Below are 23,855 nucleotides of genomic sequence, written 5' to 3'. Positions count from 1 at the left end.
TATAATTTTAATTGACTCAAGCAGCTGTTACTTTAACAAATTTAGAGTCTCATCCTTTGAGAGTTCCAGGGATCCGACTGGAAGCCCAAAGTTGGAAGACTCGGTTTAGATTTTAAGCTGTCAGAGTCAAACCATTTAGCCAAAATTAGTACATTTTTGATCAGTTGGGTAATCACTCAGACATTAAAAACAGATAAACAATGTAAACAACTTTGCATTGTAGTTTTCCCAATTAAGACTCTAATGGCAATAGAAAAACGCGAAACCTTCGAAACCTTCGAGACAGGTGAATGCTCTCAGATGAATAACCCATTGTTTAGGTTTTTATTAGCTGCAAAGAGAAAAACCCATCAGGTTGGTAAGGGTTAATGGCTTAAGGTTCTGGCTCCCTTAGGTAAGGCCAGCAGTAGTATTGAATTGGAAATTCCTCAAGGAGAGGAAAAAAGAAGCAGCGCTGGGGTGGGGGCTCTGCCTAGAGATATTTGGCTATGCCTGCCTGGGTGCGGCAGGCCACATGGACTAGAATAGAGTGCAGAGAAAGGCTGTGGTCCCCCATTTACAGGGAAGACTGCACACACCAGGGCTTGGCAGGACTAACTGTGGGGTTGGGTAGGTGCGCCATTTTACCAAGAGTGTTGGGAACCTCCTATAATTTAACCAAAGCCAGATCAATTAGGACTACTGCAGATACTCAGTCAATTACAACAGATAGTTAACTTTAGCTCTTTTCCAGATTTAGTCCTCAGGCAATCAAAGCTTAGCAACAGTAATAGTTTACAAAAAACTTTAAGACGCACCAGAGCTACCATAAAGCTGCAAAGACAGAAAACTTTTTACCAGGTTGGAAAGGGTTAACAGGTAACAGGTAACAGCTTTTCCCTAGGTGGAGAGACTTGTGGAATTTCCCTCTCCCTTTCTCCTGCCCAGTGGTATAGGAATGGAGATGAGGAGAGCAAAAGAGTGGGGGAAGGAGCCCCCCTGGAGGAGGAGGAAGGCAGAAAGCAATGACCTCCTCCTGTCTGGGGGCTGAGTGGGGTTTGAAGTCTCCTATCGCTCAAGGTTACCCACTACCTAGTTGTCTGAGTTTACCTGGAGGGCCAATATTAGCCTCGACCGAAGCTAAGCCCTGCTCGCGTAGCAGTAGGCAGCGTGACCAGGCGTCCCTCCGAGAGAGAGACCTGGTCCTCGGGTCGCAGTCCGGCCGCCGGGAAGCCAAAGCGAGCTCAGGGGGTCTCCAGGCTCTCAGCCAACTGCCCTTCCTAATTTCCCTCCCATTCCTTACAATCCCTCTGGAGTTTCGGCCGTAGCTAAGCAGTGGCCGGGGGGGGGGGGGGGGGGGGACTCCGTGTTCTCGGAGAGCTGTGGGGTGCCGGACACTCAACGGTCACTTCCACAGATCCGGTCCCGCTTGAGGGAAGGAATACTGACCTCCGATGTCTTCTCAAAATCCTGGTCCGGGTGCCCAGGACGGCCAGGCAGGAGAATGGCCTCTTTCACTCAGCGAATGAGTGGTAAATGGAATGAGCCCTCCGGGGGGCCAATCCACTCCTAGAGCAAGCCATTCAGAGGCACAGAAAGACTGCTGCTTTACCTTCTTAATCAGAAGAGAGAGATTAGATCCCCTAGCCCGCACATCAGGCCAGTGAGCCAGAGTAAGAGATAGCGGCGTGGACACAGTTTGACCCATGTTACAGACAGAAAAGTAATTCCCCAAAAAACTGAAACCTAAAATGTAACCGCTGTTGGCACAAAACTCCCGCCTAGGGGAATTTCTGATGGGAGTTTCGCTGAGCGTCCTCAGTCTCCCTGTCCTCTCGGGGCGTCCCCCAAGGTGGTAGCCTGGGGCTTCCAGGCACGTCTGCCAGCCACAGTGCATACCGTGCCAACCCAAAAACTGAAACCGAAACAGGCCTGTAACCTGAAAAACTGAAACCTGAAGCGCGCATATACTGAGTCCCTACCTTAGGCGCCTTTATACTTACCCCAAGAGATGTCCGTTGGCGGCGTCCACGGGCAGCCCCGATCTCGCTGGGGCCTCCAAATGTTAGAGTCGACCACCCGAAAAACGTCACCAAGAGACATCGCTTATGCAAACAGCAAGGGGAAGCTTTATTGATTATCCAGCATGCTGGGGCTGTCTGATCATCATGAGCAGAGCAGCCCCGAATAACCAAAGGTTAGGGTTTATAAAGGCAAAAACCGCAAAACCGGGAAGGGGAAGAGAATACACGGTTGTTAAGGGGTTGCTAAAGTCTTACAATCCACAATTATGATCTTAAGACATAGACAAATCACATCTTCATTATTAGCCCAGGTAACCCAGGTGCAACCTTTCTACTTTTAAGCTTGAGCAATCATGCTAGGGGGTTTTTGTGTGTTGCCAAGGGTGATGTAGTGCACTGCTATTGTCCGACTATTTGAGATCATAGTTTCGGACCAGAGTCTCACGGTGGGGGGGTTGCTTTCCCAGAATGCAGTCTCAAGTGCTCCAAAATGGAGTCCCTACTGCCAAGGTGCTACTCTGTCTTATTTTTTTTACAGCTGTACCAGGAAGGTTTAAACCTGTAAGCTTAAGCTTAACTTTTTACACCTGTACATATACAATTTTAACTCTTCATTACATATTGCCTTATTTCTCAGAGGAAAATCTACAAAATGTAGAATCAACATTATTACCATTCATTACACTACTTTTTTCAAATGTGCAAGATAGAGATAAGTCCCTGAGCTATGTGAAAACCCACATAAGAAGGCCCTCTCATCCTTACAGAAATAAGTTGAGAAAGCTCTATTTTCTACAGAATTTGTTAGATGAAGAAATTCAAGAAAAAATCAATGAGGTTAAGAAGGAAGAAAAGGCCATGCTTATGCAGCCTATCCTGTTAGGTCATCAATTTAACCCTCAAATCCTCCAAAAGAAATCAGAAACTGCCCCGTCACAGGAGAACAGCCTGGCAACCATGCCAAGTGTGGGGTACAGGCTGCAGAGAGTGAAAAAAGTCATCAAGGGGCCAAAGGGCTTACGGAAAAGGCACCTCCAGGAGATGAGGAAGAGCCTCGGGAGGAGATGGGGCACCTGGCCCTTTGCGGAGAGCATTGGGGGAAGAAGGCTTGGGAGAGCAGGCTCCAGGGAGCTGAAGGAGCTTCAAGTGGCTCAGAGGCCCAGGCAGGTGGCCGGAAACTCCTTGCACACGGAGCCCTTGCTCACAAAGGAACGTGAGGCTGCAGCCCCCTCTTTCCTGAAGAAGCACATCCTGGGCAGGCCTTCTACCTCCCCTGCAAAATCTCTCTCTGAGATCAACAACAAAGGAAAAGACTTAACCTACACCATTTTTGTCTTAGAAATGCCAATGCTAGAGCCAAAAATAAGGCGGCAGGGAAACCAATCTCGCATTCCAGACAAAATTACCGCTTTCACAAAACTCGCTCTCACCTGGTCCTCCGAACCCCCAAGGCCAAACTGAGTCGGAAGTTCAGAAGGAAAAATTCCCTCAACAGGCAGATGGCTGGGAAGAGGCCTCCGTTCCCTGCACTGCGGAGTCTCATAAACTCCCCCTCCGGAGAGGCTTTCTCATCCCCTGGAGGCCTGCATTCTCAGGGGAGTCCTCCTCTGAGAGAACCTTCTATAGAAGACACTAGGGAGGAAAACCATTCCGGAGGGCGTGTTTTTGAAGAAAACATTTTGCCAGAAAACACCACTGCACATGAAGAAACGCTCCCTGGCGACAAAATGCACACAGATCCTTCAGCTACAGATTCTGCTGGGATCGAGTTCGACCTAATGCCGACTGTGGACCAAACCAAGGAAACACAGTGGGAATACCCCAGCGAGGGCACTGAAGCCCCCACCATGCCCGTAGGCTTCACCTACCCCGTGATGCTGTCCCAGGGAGAACAGTTTGAAATTCAGCTGAATCAGCAGCTACAGTCCCTCATCCCCAACACTGACGTGAGAAGGCTCATTTCTCACGTCATCCGCACTCTGAAAATGGACTGCTCTGAGGCCCAGGTGCAACTGCCCTGTGCCAAGCTCATCTCCAAAACAGGCATCCTGATGAAGCTCCTCAGTGAGCAGCAGGAAGAAAAGATAGCCAAGGAAGAATGGGACACAGAGCAGTGGAGGACCGAGACCTATATCAATGAGAGTACAGAAGCCCCGAGTGGACAGAAAGAGCAGGAGTCGAGTAAGGTGAGGACAGGAGATCTGCACTTTCCCATCCCTTAGGAGACCCCAAGCGGGAAGACCAGGGGCTCCCAGTCCAGATCTTGTCTCGGTAATGTAACTTTTGCCAAGACGGTGACACTTTGTTAGGAGGCAGACCTAACACACTGTAGAGAAAATGAGTAATACCAAGATTATATATAATACAGCAGATTTTGTATGGTCTTTTAAGATCTTTTACACGACTCACCTGAAGAACGGGGTTCTGAATATTTAGCATCCATATTTTCCAGCTCTTTATTCTGTCTTTTTAAACTGTGCTCTTTCTTAGCTCGCAAAAGGAGCTCAAGAACACGGCTATCACAACAAGCTCATCGTGGCAATATCTGTGACGGCAGTGGTCATGATGCTGGTTATCATCTTCTGTCTCATTGAGGTAAGGACGACTCATTCAGGTTGCCAGAGTGCATCCTTCCTTTGTAATAGATTCGGAATCCACAGACTGTACATCAAAGCCACTTTCCACGTACCATGAGCTGACCTTCCTCTTTAGTCACCAAGACTGAGATGCGCTTTACTCTTTCCCTTGAAAAGCACATTCCACAGATTTTTTAAAGGAACCCCACTCGTGGGAAATCTGTGCAACTGGAACCGAGATAACAAGGGACTGGACATTTGGAGAGGTTAAGTGTAAGAAGGCCAGAGTAAAGTGGCAGAAGTTCTCCAAAATTGTGTCAGGGATTTGATGTACTCTCTTCTACCACTGATTTCTTTCCTCATTGCTGAAATGATGAGATTATATACTCTCCACCCTCAAGGAACTGTCTCTGCCCTTGGGAGAAAGCACGCAGCCGAAAGACAAAAGTATTATCTTACAGAGTCATTAGATCTACGTAGCATCCTACTGCTCCAATGTCTAAGACTTTGTCTAAATGAGTTCAGCTGATGCACTGCAGCTGACTCCTGCATCAAGCTGCTCTAAGATGTGTTCCCTCCCTGGAGCTTGCCTGCACCCTCCCACACAGCCCAGTGTTTTCACAGTCCCACCACACAAGGCTCCCACAGTCACAAGCACCCAGCCCCCTGTCAATTCTCCCAGAGTCCAGCATCTCCTCTAGGTTGGTTGCTGGGTTCACGGTGACTAGCTGGAGCAGCTGTTATGTATCTCCAAAATGGTGCCTGCCCTCTCTTGGCTAGTTACAGCATTCCAGTGCCTGAGGTCGGGAGAGAGAAACGTGAACTCCCCCACTTTTTTTTGCTCTAGGTTGGCAGGTACATCATCCCCCACAGAGCTCCAAGCCAGACCCATGCCAGGCTTTTCCCACAGCTTTATTGCCAGTGGCTTGAGCTGCTGCAGTATGGTCTTGCCTCATTCCAAAGCTGGTGCTGAGGCTCTCAGCTGCTGGGGTCTCAAACTGTGCAAGTCCACACCCTCCACATAGGTCCGCAGCGTCCATCCAATTTGCATGGAGTTTCCTCTACCATTTTCTCCCTAAACCTTCCCTGAGATTGCACTCCTTCCACTTTTTTTTAACTATCCACCCCTAGACTAGAGCAGCAAGCTGCCTCCCTATGCCACCATCTTGAAAAATCCCTGAGATGTGACGATTTTAAATAGCCTTTGTGTGAACTGTTGAAGAACAGTGAATTTTTTTCTTCATACTAGTTGTTGAACATTTTACTTAGTATAGGGTTAATCTTATGAGTATAATGTTAACTGAAAATAGATCTTCATAAAATAAGAATGGAAATAGGAGAGGGGGGAAGAATAAGGGATGGGAGTGTGGGCAGGAGGGAGGGTAAGGTGGAAAGTATCACTATGTTCCTGAATCTGTATACATGAAATCTGTCTATCTTCAATGAAAGTTTTTTTTTAACTTTTATTTAATGAATATAAATTTCCAAAGTACGATTTATGGATTACAATTGTTTCCCCCCCATACCGTCCCTCCCACCTGCACCCTCCCATCTCACACTCCCTCTCCCCTTCCATTCACATCAAGATTCATTTTCGATTATCTTAATATACAGAAGATCAGCTTAGTATACATTAAGTTGTTACAGTCAAATTAGAGTTGAATTGCTCTTGCCACCCCAAAAACGCTCCAAGAGACCTTCTCTCATGTAATTAACAAAGGGTAAAGTTTATTGATGTTCCGACATGTCGGGGCCCCCGTCCCAGTACAGGCGAGCGGCCTCGAATAGTCTTGGGTTGGGGTTTTTATACACGTTTAAACAAAGAAAATCAATTATTGCATAGAGCAGACAGTGGTATAGAGTAAACAATTGATACAAGTTAAGTGATTTTACAATCAGTTGATTTATGAACACAGGGAGTATCAAAAAGCCTCCTATTGCCAAAAGGGAGGGCCACACAAGATTGCAGGAACTGCCTTGATGATACCTAGGAATGCAGCCGAATGGCGATAAGGGACACCTGGTGGGGTCAGGGTTCCAGGAGGCAAAGAGATATATGGTGACTTTTTCTATCTTATTTAGATGAAACTAAGGTTACGCTCACATTGGGGTAATTTACTGACCAATTAACTTTATAGAGAATGGCTATGCAGAGCAAGTCTAAGGAGGTCAGGAAAGTTCACCAGAGGAGGTTGGGGGGGGGAGGGGGAAGCGGCTTTTAACTTTTTAACCCTTCATTCCCCACTCCTCTTAGGCCAGGGTCTCTAATCTTAGAGACCATCTGTTTCCCCTTTCCCCTTTCCCCTTTCCCGTGTGTTACATATTGTTGACGAATTACCATGAGTTTAACATTTTCAGCTAGAGAGACTTAGTGAACCACAACTCAAATCATCCCTGTTGCTGAAGTCTGTCCCACTGTCTTTTCTCTAAGCGTTTACGTAGTTGAGCCATGTTGTCCCTCGCCACCCCTGTCTTGTCTACATAGAAGCAGCATTCCTCCTTAAGGGCTGTGCATAACCCCCCTCCTCTATGAAAATGAGATCCAACCCCCGCCTGTTCTGCAATACTGAAATGCAGATACTGGGCTATATCTGGGAGGTTGTGGAAGATTTGTCAGGCAGAAGGGGTGGGGATCTCCACCTGGCAGGTTATCAGGTAGAAGGGGGCAGGGCAGGATGCAAAGGCCGGGCTTCCAGTGAAACATTGTCAGGATGACTGAGGTGCAGATGCATATGCTGGACACATTAGGCCTTTATGTCACACACACATAAGCTCATAACTGACTTTCTGTCTAATATTTTCCCCTCAAGAGGTAATACCCAAAATTCTTCTTTGGGATTATGGATGGAGTTCCGTTTTCTGTAACTTCTTCGAAGCTGGCATGTGGGCGTCGAGGGGGGTTTGGGTATTTCCTCTTGCTACCTGTCTTATGGTGTGCAACAGTGGCCTTGGAAAGACAGTGCGGCTCGGTCCAGAGGGCTGCTCAGGTCGTCCAGTGGAATGGGCTGGAAGCCTTGCCTGATGACCATTTGGAGTTTAACAGCTTTTAGTCTGTTAGAGACAAAACTAACAAGGGCATTAAAAACACACAGTGCAAAGAGAAGCATCAAGATTGCAGAAGTTATTGGGCCAAGGAGAGGAAACAGCCAGGATTTCCGTGACCAGATATCAGGGCAGAAATCCCAGTCCTGCTTTGCCTGGTCCTGGAGCTGTTTGGCTTTTTCCAGGAAAAGTACGAATTCGGATTTGTACCTGTCTAGTCTGATTGACCCAGAGACAACATTTTTCCTGGAACATGGCACAAATAGCTCCTGGAGCAGTAGTTAGCATGTCTAATTATTTTTTTTTTATAACCTTTTGTGACTTCACACACCCTCTTTAACTTACTTGAAATATTCCATTATTTCCATTCCAGTCTAGAGTAAACTAGCCATCAGGATTCTTACAAACCATGTCCTTTTCTTATTTAAAAAGCTCTTTTCTTTTTAATCCTTTTTACCAAGAACACTCTTTCCTTCTAAACCTTATTTATCAAGTACTTATTTTTATCCTTGTGATGTTTTTCATAGAGCCTGGTTGGCTCTTTCTGCCTTACCGGAAGACTGAGGTCTCCATGCAGAGTGAAGGTGCCTTACAAATCCCTTGTGTGATCTAGAGCTCTGGTTAAGGCAATCAGTTCTGCTAAATGAACAAAAGTTCCTGGGGGCAGAGCATGCTGTAACTGTTGCATACCCTGAGAAGCAGGTCCCGTCTGACAAAGCTGCTTCCATCTATGAACCAAACTTTATCTGTGTTAGTCAGGGGGCTATCTTTTAGGTCCCTTCTGCTGGTATAGATCAAGTCTATAGTCTCAGTACAGGAGTGGAGGGGACCACTTTCCCCTGGAACTGGCAGGGAGGGCTTTTTAAGTTTATTTTTAAGGCCTGGCTGGGTGTGTGAGGCCCAGACCTATCCATGGGGTGCTATTAAGAGAATTGTAAGAGATGCAAATCTCCCTTAAGGGAGGCACCCTGTTGACTTGCATTACATGGCTGGACTAGGAGGAGAGCTGAATAGGAGGCTGATAGAAATAGGCAACTTGCATTTTACTGACCCTAGGCCATCCCCAATAGCAGTGGCTGGAGCTGGAAGCTGGGCAGAGCCAAAGGCTTTTTAACTCGGGGCCACAGGGTCTGAGGTTCTGAACCAGGAGTCCTTCGACACCCAGGGCAGTTCCATGTCCAGTAGCCTTGCTCTTGGCAGAGTTGACAGAAGGCAGTCGCTGTTACAACAGCTGCTTGCCCAATGCCCTGGCTCCTTATGTCAGCAACAGGTGCCATTTGGGGTGCATTGGCTTTGCTGGGTTTCCTTGACAGTGGATCACTGTGTAAAGCAGCCACTGATTGGCCTGTTGCCCATCCTTACATTGCTCCTGCTGCTAGCTTGCTCCTCAATTTCCTGGTCTCTAATAAAGTGGACCAAGGAGGCAGCCTCTATGATGTCAGTCAAGGGGGTGCTCAACCCCGTCCCTGATTTTTGGAGTTTTTTTTAATATCAGGGTGAGCTAAAAAACTATGGTCATGGGCAAATTCTGACACTTAGTATTTTCCTGTGAGTTAAGACCGTGCCCATGAGGAGAACTATGATCTTTTAGGTAAGATCAACTGTGGTGACCTGCTTGCATACTTTGAGGTCATCAGTACAACTTCCTATCTATCCCTCAATTTGGTTTAAAAGGGGAGTTCTGCCCATTTACCGCGTACACCAAAAAATCGATCTAGCTGTCACATTTTAACCTCTTATTCTGGCTATGCTGTTTGGTCCTCTATACTGTGACCAGGCATTATTATAGAAATGGTCAGTCATCCCTTACATAAGGTCTGGGGGTCAAACTGTATATTACTGTGGAGAGTCCTGCAGAACAGTGGTAACTTCCCTTCTGGAAAAGAAGGAGAAGTGAGGCAGTGAGTCGGGTCTCTAGCCTGACTTCCTGGGCTTTCAGATTTAACCAGCGTTTAACCAGTGCTTACTGCGTAGCCTGACTTAGAGGAGAAATTGTGGCAGAGGTCTCTGCCATCCTTTGGCCTCCAGATATTTACCGTGTAGCCAGTGGGTTATGGGCCTGGGTTTCTGGGTTTTCACAGCATTTGCCGCATAACCATCTCCCGTTGTCTCTAAGTCTCTTTTGGCACACTTTTTATCTATATTTGAACTAGCAATGCCTGGTTGTTACACAATAAATTACTTAGCCAGATCATGAATTTTATCCCTCTTGTTGTCGAGTAAGCCAGAAATAAAAACCCTGAACATTAGAGTTAGTACACAAAATTATCACATAACTCAGAATAATTTAACAGAGTCAAAAAGAGCTTACAGGACCTAATTTTAGAAATGGCAGGGTAGCCGATTAAGCAGACACTGTTAAAATAGACATTACAGTTTTTGTGAAAACAGATTTTAAGATTTATGATTTAGACCATTTTTAAACATTTTAAAACTTTTTATGACTTGTTTATACTTTTGGAAACTTTACACCCGTAGTTACTTTTATATAGCCTTGAATTGTCATGTGTGGACAACCTATGAGAATACATGCTAACAAACTCAAACAGTCTCTCTTATCGAATTTGAGATGTTAAAAGTATACATAATACACTCTTCTAAGTTTTACTTAGTACTGATGCTAGATGACTTAAGACACAGAATTATTAATGAATACCATACCAGTATCTGAAATAAAAGTCAAAATTACATTTCCATGCTTTTAAGTAATATAAGGACAACACCTTCTGAGCAGCAAACATGGTCACTAGTGCATGGTTACAACTTTGAAAAGATCTTTATCATTAAAAGAAACAAGTTTAAAGCACATCAAAGACATGTAAAACTGAGCAAGCAAGCCACTGAGCAAACGGAAGGGCATTTGCATTACCTCAATTTTCTGAACCAATCTGCATTGGCTTACTTTAGTTAACAACATAAAGGCTTGTATACACAGAATTTACTCTTATTTTTATAAGACTATTTTAGCTGGAAAGCAAAGATGAATACAGCATAGGTCTGACACCATTTATAACATTTTAATACATTTTACATAGTCTGAATTGACTCAAGCAGCTGTTACTTTAACAAATTCAGAGTCTCATCCTTTGAGAGTTCCAGGGATCCGACTGGAAGCCCAAAGTTGGAAGACTCGATTTAGAATTTAAGCTGTCAGAGTCAAACCATTTAGCCAAAATTAGTACATTTTTGATCAGTTGGGTAATCACTCAAACATTAAAAACAGATAAACAACGTAGTCTCAGTACTACAAATAGAAAAACATGAAACCTTCAAGACAGGTGAACACTCTCATCAGATAAGTCAGGGACAGCAGCACAGAAAAGAGCTGATAAAAACCCATTTACATTTTGGAATAACCTGTTAAGAATTTTTAAATTAAGACAACATTTTTAAAGTTTTTATTATACAGTTTAGAACAGTTGGTTCTGAATGGAATTTTCCCATAATGTGTCCCCCTTGGTTGTACAAAACAAGAGATAAAGACCTCCGGAACAGGCACTGATCCGGAGTGAGATTGCTTCGCCCGCCTGGTGAACACGAAGCTGCAGGTTACGGCCCATTTAGACTCTGTAGCTGCAGGGCCGTGGAGCTACAAACACATTTACACCACACACACACTGTTTTCCATTGCAGACACCAGGCAGGTCCCTGGTAGAGGGGCAACAGAAGCCCCCCCTTCCGCACAAAGGCGGGCCTGAGTACCGAGTGCCCCAGGGTGACTTACCGGGTCCTGAAGTCCAGGAGATCCATCCATTTGCCCCATTTGGTTGGCCATGGGGAGTCAGTCTGGGGGGACGGGTATGGCTCCGGGAGTTAGAGTCCTGACGAATAAGTCAGGAGGCGCGCCTTCCCATCCTCCGCCTGCCATTCCTGGGCCCCAGCTGAGTCCTGCAGGTTGAGGCTCACAGGGCCAGCTTTGTTTGAACACACAGGGGGTTTCAGCACTTGCTAATGGCACAGCAGGGGTTTCCCTGCTGCCTGTGAAGGGGGAGTGGAGGGATCTGCTGGCCCCTGGGGAGCTGCTTCTCATACCCTCTCCTGTGGCCCCGCTGCTGGCCCCACAGCCAGGGCCGGGCGGCTGGTAGGGAGGAGGGAAAGTCAAATCTTCAGAGTCGCCCTGTAAAACAGAATAGAGCGGCGCCGAGGCTGAAGTCTTAGTTTGTTTCATCTGCTTTGCTGGGACGGTCCTGGACGACTAAAGAGGCTTTAACCAGGAAAGGGAGTTTTTACCAGATCTTGCCAGACCAGGATGTCCAGGGTGCCCTCAGGCGCCCACCCTACTTCAAAGGTAGGCCAATCTGCAGAACAAAGGGTGGTTAGTCTCCCTTTCTAAGAGTTGTCTAAATCCGTCCCATTGTCTGAATTTCAGAAAGGTAAATACAAATAGCCAAAAACAAACACCAAAGAGACTCGCAAAAAGGCACTGAACAAAACAAAAAAGACAAAAATGGAACATCGGCCTCATGCCTGCGGAGCGACCCGCTTCGTTCCTACAGAGGTGGGGAGCCTGCCCCCCCTACAGAGTCCCAGATGGGGTCCGAGAACCACACTGACACACAGACACAGATACAAATGCAAGTTCCGGAACCACTTCAGAACCTACAAATGCAGACTCTGGGACCACTTCAGAGTCTCGCAACAATGCAACACACAAAGACCTACAAACACAGACTCTGGAACCACATCAGAGCCCTGTGACGATGCCGGCAATACAAATGCAAGTTCCGGAACCACTTCAGAACCTACAAATGCAGACTCTGGGACCACTTCAGAGTCTTGCGACAATGCCACACACAGACAAACACAGACTCTGGAACCGCATCAGAGCCCTGTGACAATGCTGGCAATACAAATGCAAGTTCCAGAACCACTTCAGAACCTACAAATGCAGACTCTGGGACCACTTCAGAGTCTCGCAACAATGCCACACACAAACAGACAAACACAGACTCTGGAACCGCATCAGAGCCCTGTGACAATGCCGGCAATACAAAATGTGAGTCTGAAAACAGTTTATGCAATAGAAGTAAAACCTGAAAGAGAAAGGATGAATACTGATGCTGGCACCAAATTCCCGACGGCGGGAATTCCAGATGGGAGTTTCGCTGAGCGTCCTCAGTCTCCCGGTCCTCCCGGGGCGTCCCTCGAGGCTGTAGCGTTGTGGCTTCCGGGCACGTCTGCCAGCCCAACGTCTACCGTGCCAGCCCGAAACCGCTTCAGGCCTGAACCAGATACAGAAACAGAAATGCATGTGCACAGAGTCCCTATCCTTTAGGCGCCTTTACTTACCCCGAGAGATGTCCATTGGAGACGTCAGTGGGCAGCAGAGCCATCTCGGTGGGACCTCCATATGTTACAGTCGAATTAGAGTTGAATTGCTCTTGCCACCCCAAAAACGCTCCAAGAGACCTTCTCTCATGTAATTAACAAAGGGTAAAGTTTATTGATGTTCCGACATGTCGGGGCCCCCGTCCCAGTACAGGTGAGTGGCCTCGAATAGTCTTGGGTTGGGGTTTTTATACACGTTTAAACAAAGAAAATCAATTATTGCGTAGAGCAGACAGTGGTATAGAGTAAACAATTGATACAAGTTAAGTGATTTTACAATCAGTTGATTTATGAACACAGGGAGTATCAAAAAGCCTCCTATTGCCAAAAGGGAGGGCCACACAAGATTGCAGGAACTGCCTTGATGATACCTAGGAATGCAGCCGAATGGCGATAAGGGACACCTGGTGGGGTCAGGGTTCCAGGAGGCAAAGAGATATATGGTGACTTTTTCTATCTTATTTAGGTGAAACTAAGGTTACGCTCACATTGGGGTAATTTACTGACCAATTAACTTTATAGAGAATGGCTATGCAGAGCAAGTCTAAGGAGGTCAGGAAAGTTCACCAGAGGAGGTTGGGGGGGGGGAGGGGGAAGCGGCTTTTAACTTTTTAACCCTTCAAAGTAAGGATTTCAACAGTTTGCTCCCACACAGAAACATAAAGTGAAAAATAATAGATGATTTTTTTAAATGATGATGAAATCAGATCAGACCTATTGTCATGTTTAATCCCAGTGAGAGTCAAGTTGGGAGTTGATAATTTCTTTTTTTTTTTGTTTTTTACAGAGGATCAGTTTAGTATGCATTAAGTAAAGATTTCAACAGTTTGCACCCCCATAGAAACACAAAGTGAAATATATTGTTTGAGTACTCGTTATAGCATTAAATCTCAATGCACAGCACATTAAGGACAGAGATCCTACATGAGGAGTAAGTGCACAGTGACTCCTGTTGTTGACTTTACAAATTGACACTCCTGTCTATGGCATCAGTAATCTCCCTATGCTCCAGTCATGAGTTTCCAAGGCTATGGAAGCCCTCTGAGTTCTCCGATTCTTATCTTGTTTAGACAAGGTCATAGTCAAAGTGGAGGTAATGAAAGTTTTTTAAAAGACATGTCTAGCCACAAGAAGTAAGTGATCACAGCATAGAGATGAGAAAGAGACCAGCATGGGTAGTGCCCACCCTAACACTACATAGTTTCAGTGTAGGGCAAGCTCCTGCTCTCTAATCTTTTTCATAAATTTAGTAGTTTTTCTCATCTATTTTTTCCTAAAAGATGGCAGCTGGTCAGATTTTGTAAAAAGTTTTCTTGGGGTTTGAGTTAAGTTGCCTTGAATTTGTAGATTAATTTGAGAACTGACATCTTTATGATACCCTAGAAACATGACATTTTATGGACTTCAGAAGAGCATCCTCATCACATAAATCTTACACAACTTTCATTGAGTTTATTCCAAGATAGTTTATTCCTTTCTATTGCTATTAAAGAAGGGCTCTGTACTCCATTTTCCCTCTAGTCACTGGTGGTGCACAACAAACAGGAGATTCACTGTACTACTCTCCTGACTCAGCACCTAGTCACCTCCCCGGACCCACACGTTACGTCCAACAAAATGTCAGCTGATTATCTTGGGCTTTTTTTTTTAGGTTGTCCACCATCTCCTATGCAAATGATGACAGTTTTGTCTCTTCCTTTGCAGTAATTATACCCCATTTATTTTTCTTATTGCACTAATTTCAGCCTTTTCAACAATGATGACTAGTAGCAGTCTAATAAGTATCCTACTCCTGTTCTTGCCTTTAAAACACCATTGTTTAGGTTTCTGGTCCATATTTTCAGCAGGTTAAGGGTGTTTCCTACTACTCCACTTTTTTTTCTTCCAGATTTTTTAAATTTTGTTTAAGGACTACAACTTCCATGTTCCCAAATTAGTATAGATTAAATGCATGACACTGCACTCCCATTCCACTTTTAAGAGGACTCACTGATGACTGGCTGTCAATAGAATGTATTAAGTCCCAGAGGCATTCAAGACCAAGGACTGTGGAAGAGTGAGAACTATTAACAAGACAGAATTCCTGTCCTCAAAAAAGCTACCTTATTGGGCAGGCAAGGCTTTTAGAGAAAGAAAGGGAAGGTAAACGATTTGGAGATAGAATCATTATGGTGAATAATGACTGCTTTTCCTTACAAAACAGATTTACTCTCATAGAGGAAGAGGAAAAGGAAGAGAAGACATAGAAAAATCTTCAACGTAAGTATCAGTCTGACAATTGTTACATTAGAATTTTAGAAGTAGAGGAGTACTGAGAACTCATCTATTTAAACCTGCTCATTTTAGAATGAGGACATTGCCAGAGGCAGAAGACTATCCATCTGAGTGTTTTGCCTGATTCCAGCAAATCTGGTCCCCAGCCATGGCTGGGGAGACGGCACCAGCACGGACACATGTGCTGTCAGTGGTCCTTCCGAGACACAGCAGCTAGGGAGGGGCTTTGTTTGTGCTGTTCCTGCTGCTGGTGGCATCTGGCCAGTTCAGAGGCCTTTCCAGAGGCTTGGAGAAGGGCTATGGAAAGACACATGACACTGGGGGAAGGGGGACAGTCGCCCTCAAGGCTGCTGGAGAGTAAAACGTATGAGGTGGCTGGAAAACTTACTGGTTTCCAGACCCCCGCTGCCTATGCCTTTTATTCACACCTTCTCAGACCGTTTGTCTCTCCCTGTTATGGTAAGGATACAAGGAGAAAGGGACAATACTGGTCCCATAGTCACACTGCCAGTGAGTATTACAGAGAGGATGGTTCCTCCCCAGCCAGGGACTTCTCCCTTGGTCATAGTGAGCTTGGGCTGTGTGCTACAATTTCTATTGCAAATCAATACCCACACGCTCTGTAGACACAAGCAGTTGCTGAAACAATGCACTCTTTTTCTGTTTTAATCATATTCAAAAAGGGTACCTTGTATTTCCACATTGGTTTTGTCCTTTAAACTGGTTTCACTACTCAATCTTCCATCAGTGACAGACACCCTGCAGTGAGAAAAATCTTTGAGCTGGGTAACGTTGCTATTGGACTCGGGCATTGCTTCATAGGATTCAATTTATAGGGGACTAGAGCAGCTATGGAAACACAAGCATTTTCTCCCTACACCCCAGTGAATGATGCTTGTGAGGCTAAATCCTAAAGGGGCAGGTGTCAAATGCCTCTGGAGAGAGAAAATACTTCTGCCCCGTGTGGTGGTGCAGTGTGTCCCACTGCGCAAGCACACTTGGCTGAGAAAGGCACTGGGACTGACAACAGACAAAAGTCTCCCCAGAGACACTGCAGGTCTGTAGGGACAGAGGGCTCCTGGAAGCCCAGCGGCCTGGGTACTGCGTCTGAGACCCCAGGCTTGTAGTGAGCACTCACTGCAGTGATGGCTGAGGTGCATGTGTCATCCCAGGAAGACCGGAGATGCACACTGTGAGAAGTGAACAATGGCACTCGTCTCTAATGGCCTTGTGTGTGTTTTTCCCCAAGGAGCTTTCATGAATCAGTGCCTAGAAAGTGTTCGGAAGATGAGACTCAGGTAAATGGGAGGAGGCTGCAGTGTGTGGCTGGAGACAGCAGGGAAAATGCTCAATTCACATGTCTTTTTGTCTTTCCTAGGGCTTCTTCCGGCTGAGGTGGCCACTCTGGCTGAGGCGTCTGCTCAGCCCTTTCGGTGGCACACGCAAGAAAGCCAAGGACTTGCCCCCGGACAAGGAGCCTTCCGTAAAGGAAGAGCTTCCCGACAAGGACGCAGGGTACGTGACAGGGCCACTTCACCGTACTGAGTTTGGGGAGGCAGGGAGAGTGGCAGGAGTGGAAACCTTGCTCTGCTCTCTTCCCACAGGGAGCTCAGCGAGGCCCCCGCCGAGAAAATGCCCCCTCCAGAGTCCTCGGCAGAAGGTGAAGAGAGTGAAGCCCCCGAGGAAAACACGGAGTGACCGTCCTGCCTCTGTCACCTGCAAGTCCTTTTTTCTGAATATTGGCATCCCATTTGTGCCCCCGCTCTCTATGACTTTAACCCTCCTGTGCCTGACTTGTCGGCCTTGCGACAGTCACTTCAACAGAGACGAGAGCACATCCAGCTCCTTAAGGAAATAAAATCCCTTGACGAGGAGCTCCGCCACCTTGCCTTAGAGCAGCCCCTTCCAAAACCCAAACAAGGTAAAGTCAGGTCCAAAACCCAACCCCTTCTAGCTTTCCCTGTAACCAGGAGGCAAGCCGGAGGTCATTCTGAGCCTGCCGCTGATGGGGAAAATGAGGCTGAGGAGAATTCGCCCCACCACTCTGAGGAAGATAGTGAGGAACCTGGGTCGGAGGAGGAAGATCAGGTCCCCAATCAAGGACCTGGTAATGGACAGCCGCCACCCTATAAAAAACTTAGTCTCAGATTTATTGAAAAACTTAAAACTGCTTGCACCCAGTATGGTCCCACTGCCCCGTATACTCAGGCCTTATTGGAAAGCCAGAGTGCCCGGTGGCTTACACCTAATGATTGGGACTTCCTCGCCAGAGCTGCTCTCAGCGGAGGTGACTATGTCCTGTGGAGGGCTGATTATGTTCAAATTTGTAAAGAAATAGCCCAAAAAAATTTTGCTAAAGCTTCATCTAAAAATTGGACCCTCAAAAAACTTTTGGGAGATGCCCCGTATAATTCCAACAATTCACAAGCCCAGTTCCCTGATGGACTTCTGGCGCAAATTAAAACTGCCGGACTAGGGGCTTGGAGAAAGCTCCCTCAAAGGGGAGCAGTCACTACCTCTTTGGCTAAGATTCAGCAGGGGCCCGACGAGCCTTATAGTGATTTTGTCTCGCGCCTTAATGTTGCAGCTGAGAGACTAGTTGGCCCAGGAGAAAATGGAAGTGCATTTGTTACGCACCTCGCCTTTGAAAATGCCAACCCAGCTTGTAAAGATATTCTTCGGCCTCATAAACATAAGGGTGATCTTTCAGACTATGTGAGGCTCTGCGCTGGTGTGGGATCGGCCCATGCCATGGGCTTGGCAATTGGGGCCGCACTCAAACTGACCCAAAATCCCTCCAAGGGGACCTCCACTTGCTACGCCTGTAAACAGCCTGGACATTTTGCCCGCGAATGTCCAACTGCCTTATCAAACAGGCCCATGGCCCAAGGCGCGGCTCCATCTCCTCCAGGTAGGCCGCTCCCCTCCACCCCATGCCCCCGATGTCATAGGGGTTATCACTGGGCAAATGAATGCAGGTCAAAGACTAATTCTTCAGGCCAACCCCTCCCTCCTAGTGTGCCGGGAAACTCCCAGAGGGGCCAGCCCCTGGCCCCAGTTTCTCAAAGGACAAACCCTGGGGCAGTACGGTTTGTCCCTTCCCAGCCTCAGGCTCAGCAAATACCTCAACAATTGCTTCTCTCCAACGAGCAACCCCCGGTAGCGCAGGACTGGACCTCTGTGCCGCCTCCGATACAATATTAGATTCCACCCAGGGCCCACAAATTATCCCTACAGGGGTGTGGGGCCCCTTGCCTTCGGGTACCTGTGCTTTTATTCTTGGCCGAGCATCAGCCACCCTTAAAGGCATTCAAGTTTTTCCCGGTATTATTGACGGTGACTTTACCGGGGAAATAAAAATCCTAGCAGCCGCTATCAATGGAGTAGCTGCCGTTCCACAGGGCACCCGTCTAGCACAAGTGGTTCTTCTGCCTTTAATTACTGGAAGTACATCCTCAATTTCTTCCAGGCCCCGAGGCATTACCCCTTGGGCTCCTCGGATGCTTATTGGGTCCAGCCAATTACAAAAAATAGGCCTGTGTTAACCCTTACTATTGAAGGAAAGGATTTCAAGGGCATTTTGGATACAGGGGCAGATGCCACGGTCATATCTCAAGATCATTGGCCCGCCCATTGGCCACTGACCGCATCTCTCACCGATTTGCGAGGTATAGGCCAGTCCAATAACCCCCAAGTCAGCTCAAGGGTATTACGCTGGAAAGATAAGGAAGGCAATCAGGGCACTGTGACTCCTTTTGTATTACCAGGCCTTCCTGTTAACCTGTGGGGACGTGACATTCTCTCCCAAATGGAAGTTATCCTGTGCAGCCCTAATGCTGTGGTCACACAACAAATGCTGCGCATGGATTATGTGCCTGGCACAGGACTTGGAAAAATGAGACAGGGCATAACTCAACCTATTACAGCCCCCTCTAAAACAGATAGACATGGGCTCGGATATTCGGATTTTTAGTAACGGCCACTGGCCTTCCTGTACCCCATGCAGATAAAATCACATGGAATACTCAAACTCCTGTTTGGGTGGATCAGTGGCCGCTTACTCAAGAAAAGCTAAATGCCGCTACAGCGCTTGTACAGGAGCAGCTCGCGGCTGGACACCTAGAGCCTTCCAATTCTCCCTGGAATACGCCCATTTTTGTCATAAAGAAAAAATCTGGTAAATGGCGCCTTTTACAGGATTTGCGCGCCGTTAATAAGGTCATGGCACCCATGGGTGCCCTCCAACCTGGCATCCCAACCCCCGTGGCCATCCCAAATGGTTATTACAAAATAATTATAGATCTCAAAGACTGTTTTTTCACTATTCCTCTACACCCTGATGATCGTCCTTATTTTGCCTTTAGCCTCCCCCGTGTTAATTTCCAGGGACCGATGCAAAGATTTCATTGGAAAGTCTTGCCCCAGGGAATGGCCAATAGCCCCACCCTTTGTCAAAAGTTTGTAGCACAGGCAGTGGACCCAGTTCGTTTACACTGGCCGCACATTTATATTCTACATTATATGGATGACATTTTACTGGCGGCTCAAAACAAGTCAGACCTACAAGATTGCTTTACAGCACTTTCTAAAGCCTTTCTTGCCCTTGGTTTACAAATTGCTCCTGATAAGGTCCAGTTACAAGACCCCTTTACCTATTTAGGTTTAAAATTACAACAGGATTTGGTTTTTGTGCCCCGCATCCAGTTCCGCTTGGATTGCCTCCATACCCTTAATGATTTTCAAAAACTTCTAGGAGATATTCAATGGCTCAGGCCCTATTTAAAAATATCTAATAATGTCCTCTTGCCCCTCAATGACATTCTGTGAGGAGACCCAGATCCCTCTTCCCCCCGCGAGCTCACCCCTGCTGCGGGAGACACATTAAACCAAGTAGCGCAAGCCATCAGCCAACAGTTTGTTTCACAGATTTCTTATACTCTCCCCCTGCTTTTTGTAGTTTTAGCCACACCACATACGCCCACTGGAGTTTTTTGGCAAAAATCCCTCATGCCCAATAAAAAGGGTCAACCTCTTTTCTGGGTTCATCTCCCCATTTCCTCATCTAAGGTAATTGCAGTATATTTGTCTCAGGTTGCTTCAATAATCATCAAGGCTCGTTTCCTTTCCCGCCAATATTTTGGAAAAGACCCCGATGTTGTAGTAGTGCCATATACCCGAGAACAGACCCAGTTCCTTCTTCAAACTTCTGATGACTGGGGAATAGCCATGTCAGGATTTATGGGAGTCATTGACAATCACCTCCCTGATGACCCCGTGTTACAGTTTGCCCAATCCTATTCCTTTATTTTCCCAAAAAATACAAAAAGTAACCCCATTCCAAAGGCTGTTACGGTGTTTACAGATGGGTCCTCCAATGGAATGGCTGCCTTCGTGGCAGATAACCGTTCCCACATATTTAAAACATCTTATCAGTCGGCTCAGTTGGTTGAGCTGTATGCCATACTTCAAGTCTTTACACAGTTTTCCAGTCAGGCTGTAAATATTTATACCGATAGTGCATATGTAGCTCACTCCATTCCGTTGCTTGAGACTTCTCCTTTTCTTAAAACAACTTCCAACGCTATGCCCTTGTTTATACAAATTCAAAAGCTAATACGAGAAAGACAACAGCCCTTCTATTTGGGACATATTAGGGCACACACAAGCCTACCAGGGTCACTCTCAGAAGGTAATGCCCAGGCAGATGCTGCTACAAGGCTTACCTTCCCCACAACTGTGGGATCAGTGCAGGAAGCTCAGAATTCAGAAGGTAATGCCCAGACAGATGCTGCTACAAGGCTTACCTTCCCCACAACTGTGGGATCAGTGCAGAAAGCTCAGAACTCAGAAGGTAATGCCCAGACAGATGCTGCTACAAGGCTTACCTTCCCCATAATTGTGGGATCAGTACAGGAAGCTCAAAACTTGCATAGGTTGCATCACTTAAATGCTCAATCTCTCCGTTTGTTTTGTAAAATTTCACGAGAACAGGCTCGTGAAATAGTCAAAAAATGCCCCTCATGTGTTACAAGCCAACCTGTACCGCATTTGGGAGTCAATCCGCGTGGTCTTCTCCCTAATCAACTGTGGCAAATGGATGTCACACACTTCCCAAAATTTGGCAAACTAAAGTATCTCCATGTCTCTATAGACACCTATAGTGGCTTTGTCTTTGCCTCCCCCCACACAGGAGAAGCTGCTAAGGATGTTATCTCGCACCTTATCACAGCTCTTTCTGTACTGGGAAAACCTGTTAAGATTAAGACAGACAATGGTCCTGCTTATGTCAGCACTAAGTTTAAACAATTTTGTGAGGCGCTCCATATTAACCACATTACAGGAATTCCCTACAATCCACAGGGACAGGGAATCGTTGAAAGAGCCCATCAAACACTAAAAACTTGGCTCACTCGGCTTGAAGCCACTTCCTTGTCTTTTGCCTCTCCCCGCGACCGATTGAATCATGCGCTCTTTGTGCTAAACTTCCTGACCTTGGATAATAATAATCATTCAGCTGCGGACCGTCATTGGCACCCTTCCCCTGATACGGCTCCGCCTATGGTAATGTGGCGAGACCCCCTCACCAGTAGCTGGCACGGCCCAGATCCAGTACTCATTTGGGGACGTGGCTCAGCCTGCATCCTGGACCAAAAACAATCGGCACCAAGATGGCTACCTGAAAGATTAATTAAACAAGTTAATCTGCCAATTCCTACAAATAATGATGTTGTTCCAGAGCCTGTACTTGGCCCTGAGAACGCCTTTTCTTTATACCCACAGGAATGAAAAGACCCGGCTGGACGCTACTGGGATTCATTACAGGACTCCTTATTATTGCTGGAATTGTTGCCATTGTTGCTATTTGTGTATCTTATCTTCTCTCTATTCTCTCCTCCCCTGCTACATTTCCTGAGGGCTCACTGATTAACCCCTCCAAAGGGCCCTAATACAATGGCCCTCAGCCTTGCTCTCCTGATGATGGCAATCTACACCATCCATTGGGCTCCACCAGTCTTTGCAGGGCTTGACAACCCTCAGGGCATTCAAAAATACCTTCAACAGCATCACCCTTGTACCTGCTCAGGGGGCATAATAGTATCCTTCCCACGAACCCGTGGCCGTGGCCGTGCTCAAAAGCCGCATTTTACACAAGACTGCGGAGATAAAACTGCTTATCTGACCGTCCCGGGTTCCCGATGGTTCTGTGTTCCCAAACCTAAGCTAGACTCTTACCGCACTGGGGATCAGTGCCCATCAGAGTGCAATAAAACTATCCATTACTCCGTGCACTCCTCCTGTTATACACAGTATCAAACCTGTAATAAGGGAAATCAGCGTTTATTGTTTGCCGTTATATCAGGAGATTATGAGGGAACGTTCAGAGGAGAGTTGTCCTCTTCACGCTTCAGCTCCCCCTCCTGCCCCACTAAGGGACAAGTAGCCTGCTGGTACCCTATAGCCCCTGTGGGAGTGTCTGATGGTGGAGGCCCTCAGGATACCCTTACTAAATTAAAAACTCAAAAGGTACTCGAAACTGTATTTGAAAGCCTTTACCCTTCCCTCCAATACCACCCCCTGGCTAAAGTTCATTCCAGAGGAAATAAAGACTTGGATGTCAATACCATCGATATCCTTACCAACACCCATAAACTGCTTAATCTCTCTGCCCCAAACCTTGCAAGAGACTGCTGGCTCTGTTTATGCCAGGGACCCCCCCTTCCTCTTGCCATTTTTCTACCGCTTAATAATACCCTTGAGTTCAATAGTTTCTTGGGCCACCCCCCTATGCAGCCCTTTCCTGTTCTTCCTGTCCCAACGGAAAATATCACTTGCCTTTATAAACCTCCCAACAACAATCCCTTCGATATCGATGTAGGCCTTGCTCCTTTCTGTACAAATAATGTAACAGTAAACTACCCTCTTTATGCCCCTAATTCCACCGTTTTTGTATGTAGGGATAATTTAGCTTATACCATTTTACCAACAAATTGGACCGGTAATTGCATGCATGCTATACTTTTTCCTGATATAGAGATTATCAATGGAGATACCCCTGTTCCTATCCCCTCCCTTGATTATATTGCAGGGAGACAAAAACGAGCTATTCAATTTATTCCTTTATTAGCCACATTGGGAATTTCCTCAGCTATGGTTACAGGATCCACAGGACTAGGAATCGCGGTCCACAAATATAGAGAATTGTCCCAACAACTTATTAATGATGTGCAGACCCTATCCACCACCATTCAGGACCTTCAAGATCAAATTGATTCCCTAGCGGAAGTGGTTCTACAAAATCGTAGAGGCTTAGACTTGCTTACTGCTGAACGGGGAGGTATTTGCTTGGCTTTACAGGAAAAATGCTGTTTTTATGCTAACAAGTCCGGCATTGTTCGTGATAAAATCAAGACACTTCAAGAAGATCTGGAGCGTCGTCGACGTGCCATGGCTGAAAATCCCTTTTGGACTGGATGGAATGGACTGCTTCCCTATTTGCTACCGCTTTTAGGCCCCATTGTTGGGTTGCTTGTTGTGCTATCTATAGGTCCTTGTCTCCTCAATAGGCTGATGACCTTTATCAGACAACAAGTAGATAATTTAGCAGCCAGACCAATTCAAATACATTACCAAA

General features: G+C 46.4%; 1 protein-coding gene, 1 long non-coding RNA gene and 1 other non-coding gene across 3 annotated transcripts in view; 2 read left to right on the top strand and 1 right to left on the bottom strand.

The window, feature by feature from the left end:
• The window catches only part of LOC149121329 (uncharacterized), a 15,634-nt gene extending 4,155 nt beyond the window's left edge, over nucleotides 1–11,479 (bottom strand). The window contains exon 1 of the long non-coding RNA XR_016223687.1: nucleotides 11,346–11,479. This is a non-coding gene — a long non-coding RNA (uncharacterized LOC149121329). The remainder of the gene's footprint in view (nucleotides 1–11,345) is intronic.
• LOC100347036 (uncharacterized) overlaps nucleotides 1–23,855 on the top strand; it is an 876,288-nt gene that overhangs the window by 366,898 nt on the left and 485,535 nt on the right. The gene's annotated exons all lie outside the window — the stretch shown is intronic.
• Nucleotides 1,994–23,855, top strand: LOC149121328 (leucine-rich repeat-containing protein 37A2-like). The gene is given in 3 exon segments (XM_089317079.1): nucleotides 1,994–3,342; nucleotides 3,345–21,538; nucleotides 22,046–23,855. Coding segments are annotated over 2 exon segments (1,752 nt in total). The 5' UTR covers nucleotides 1,994–2,471; the 3' UTR covers nucleotides 4,226–21,538; nucleotides 22,046–23,855.

This window comes from Oryctolagus cuniculus, chromosome 17 (assembly GCF_051225735.1).
Source record: "Oryctolagus cuniculus isolate XC-2025 breed Fujian yellow rabbit chromosome 17, ASM5122573v1, whole genome shotgun sequence".
Taxonomy (NCBI): domain Eukaryota; kingdom Metazoa; phylum Chordata; class Mammalia; order Lagomorpha; family Leporidae; genus Oryctolagus; species Oryctolagus cuniculus.
Note: the sequence above shows the minus strand (reverse complement) of the source record. Positions and strands in the feature narration are given on the sequence as shown.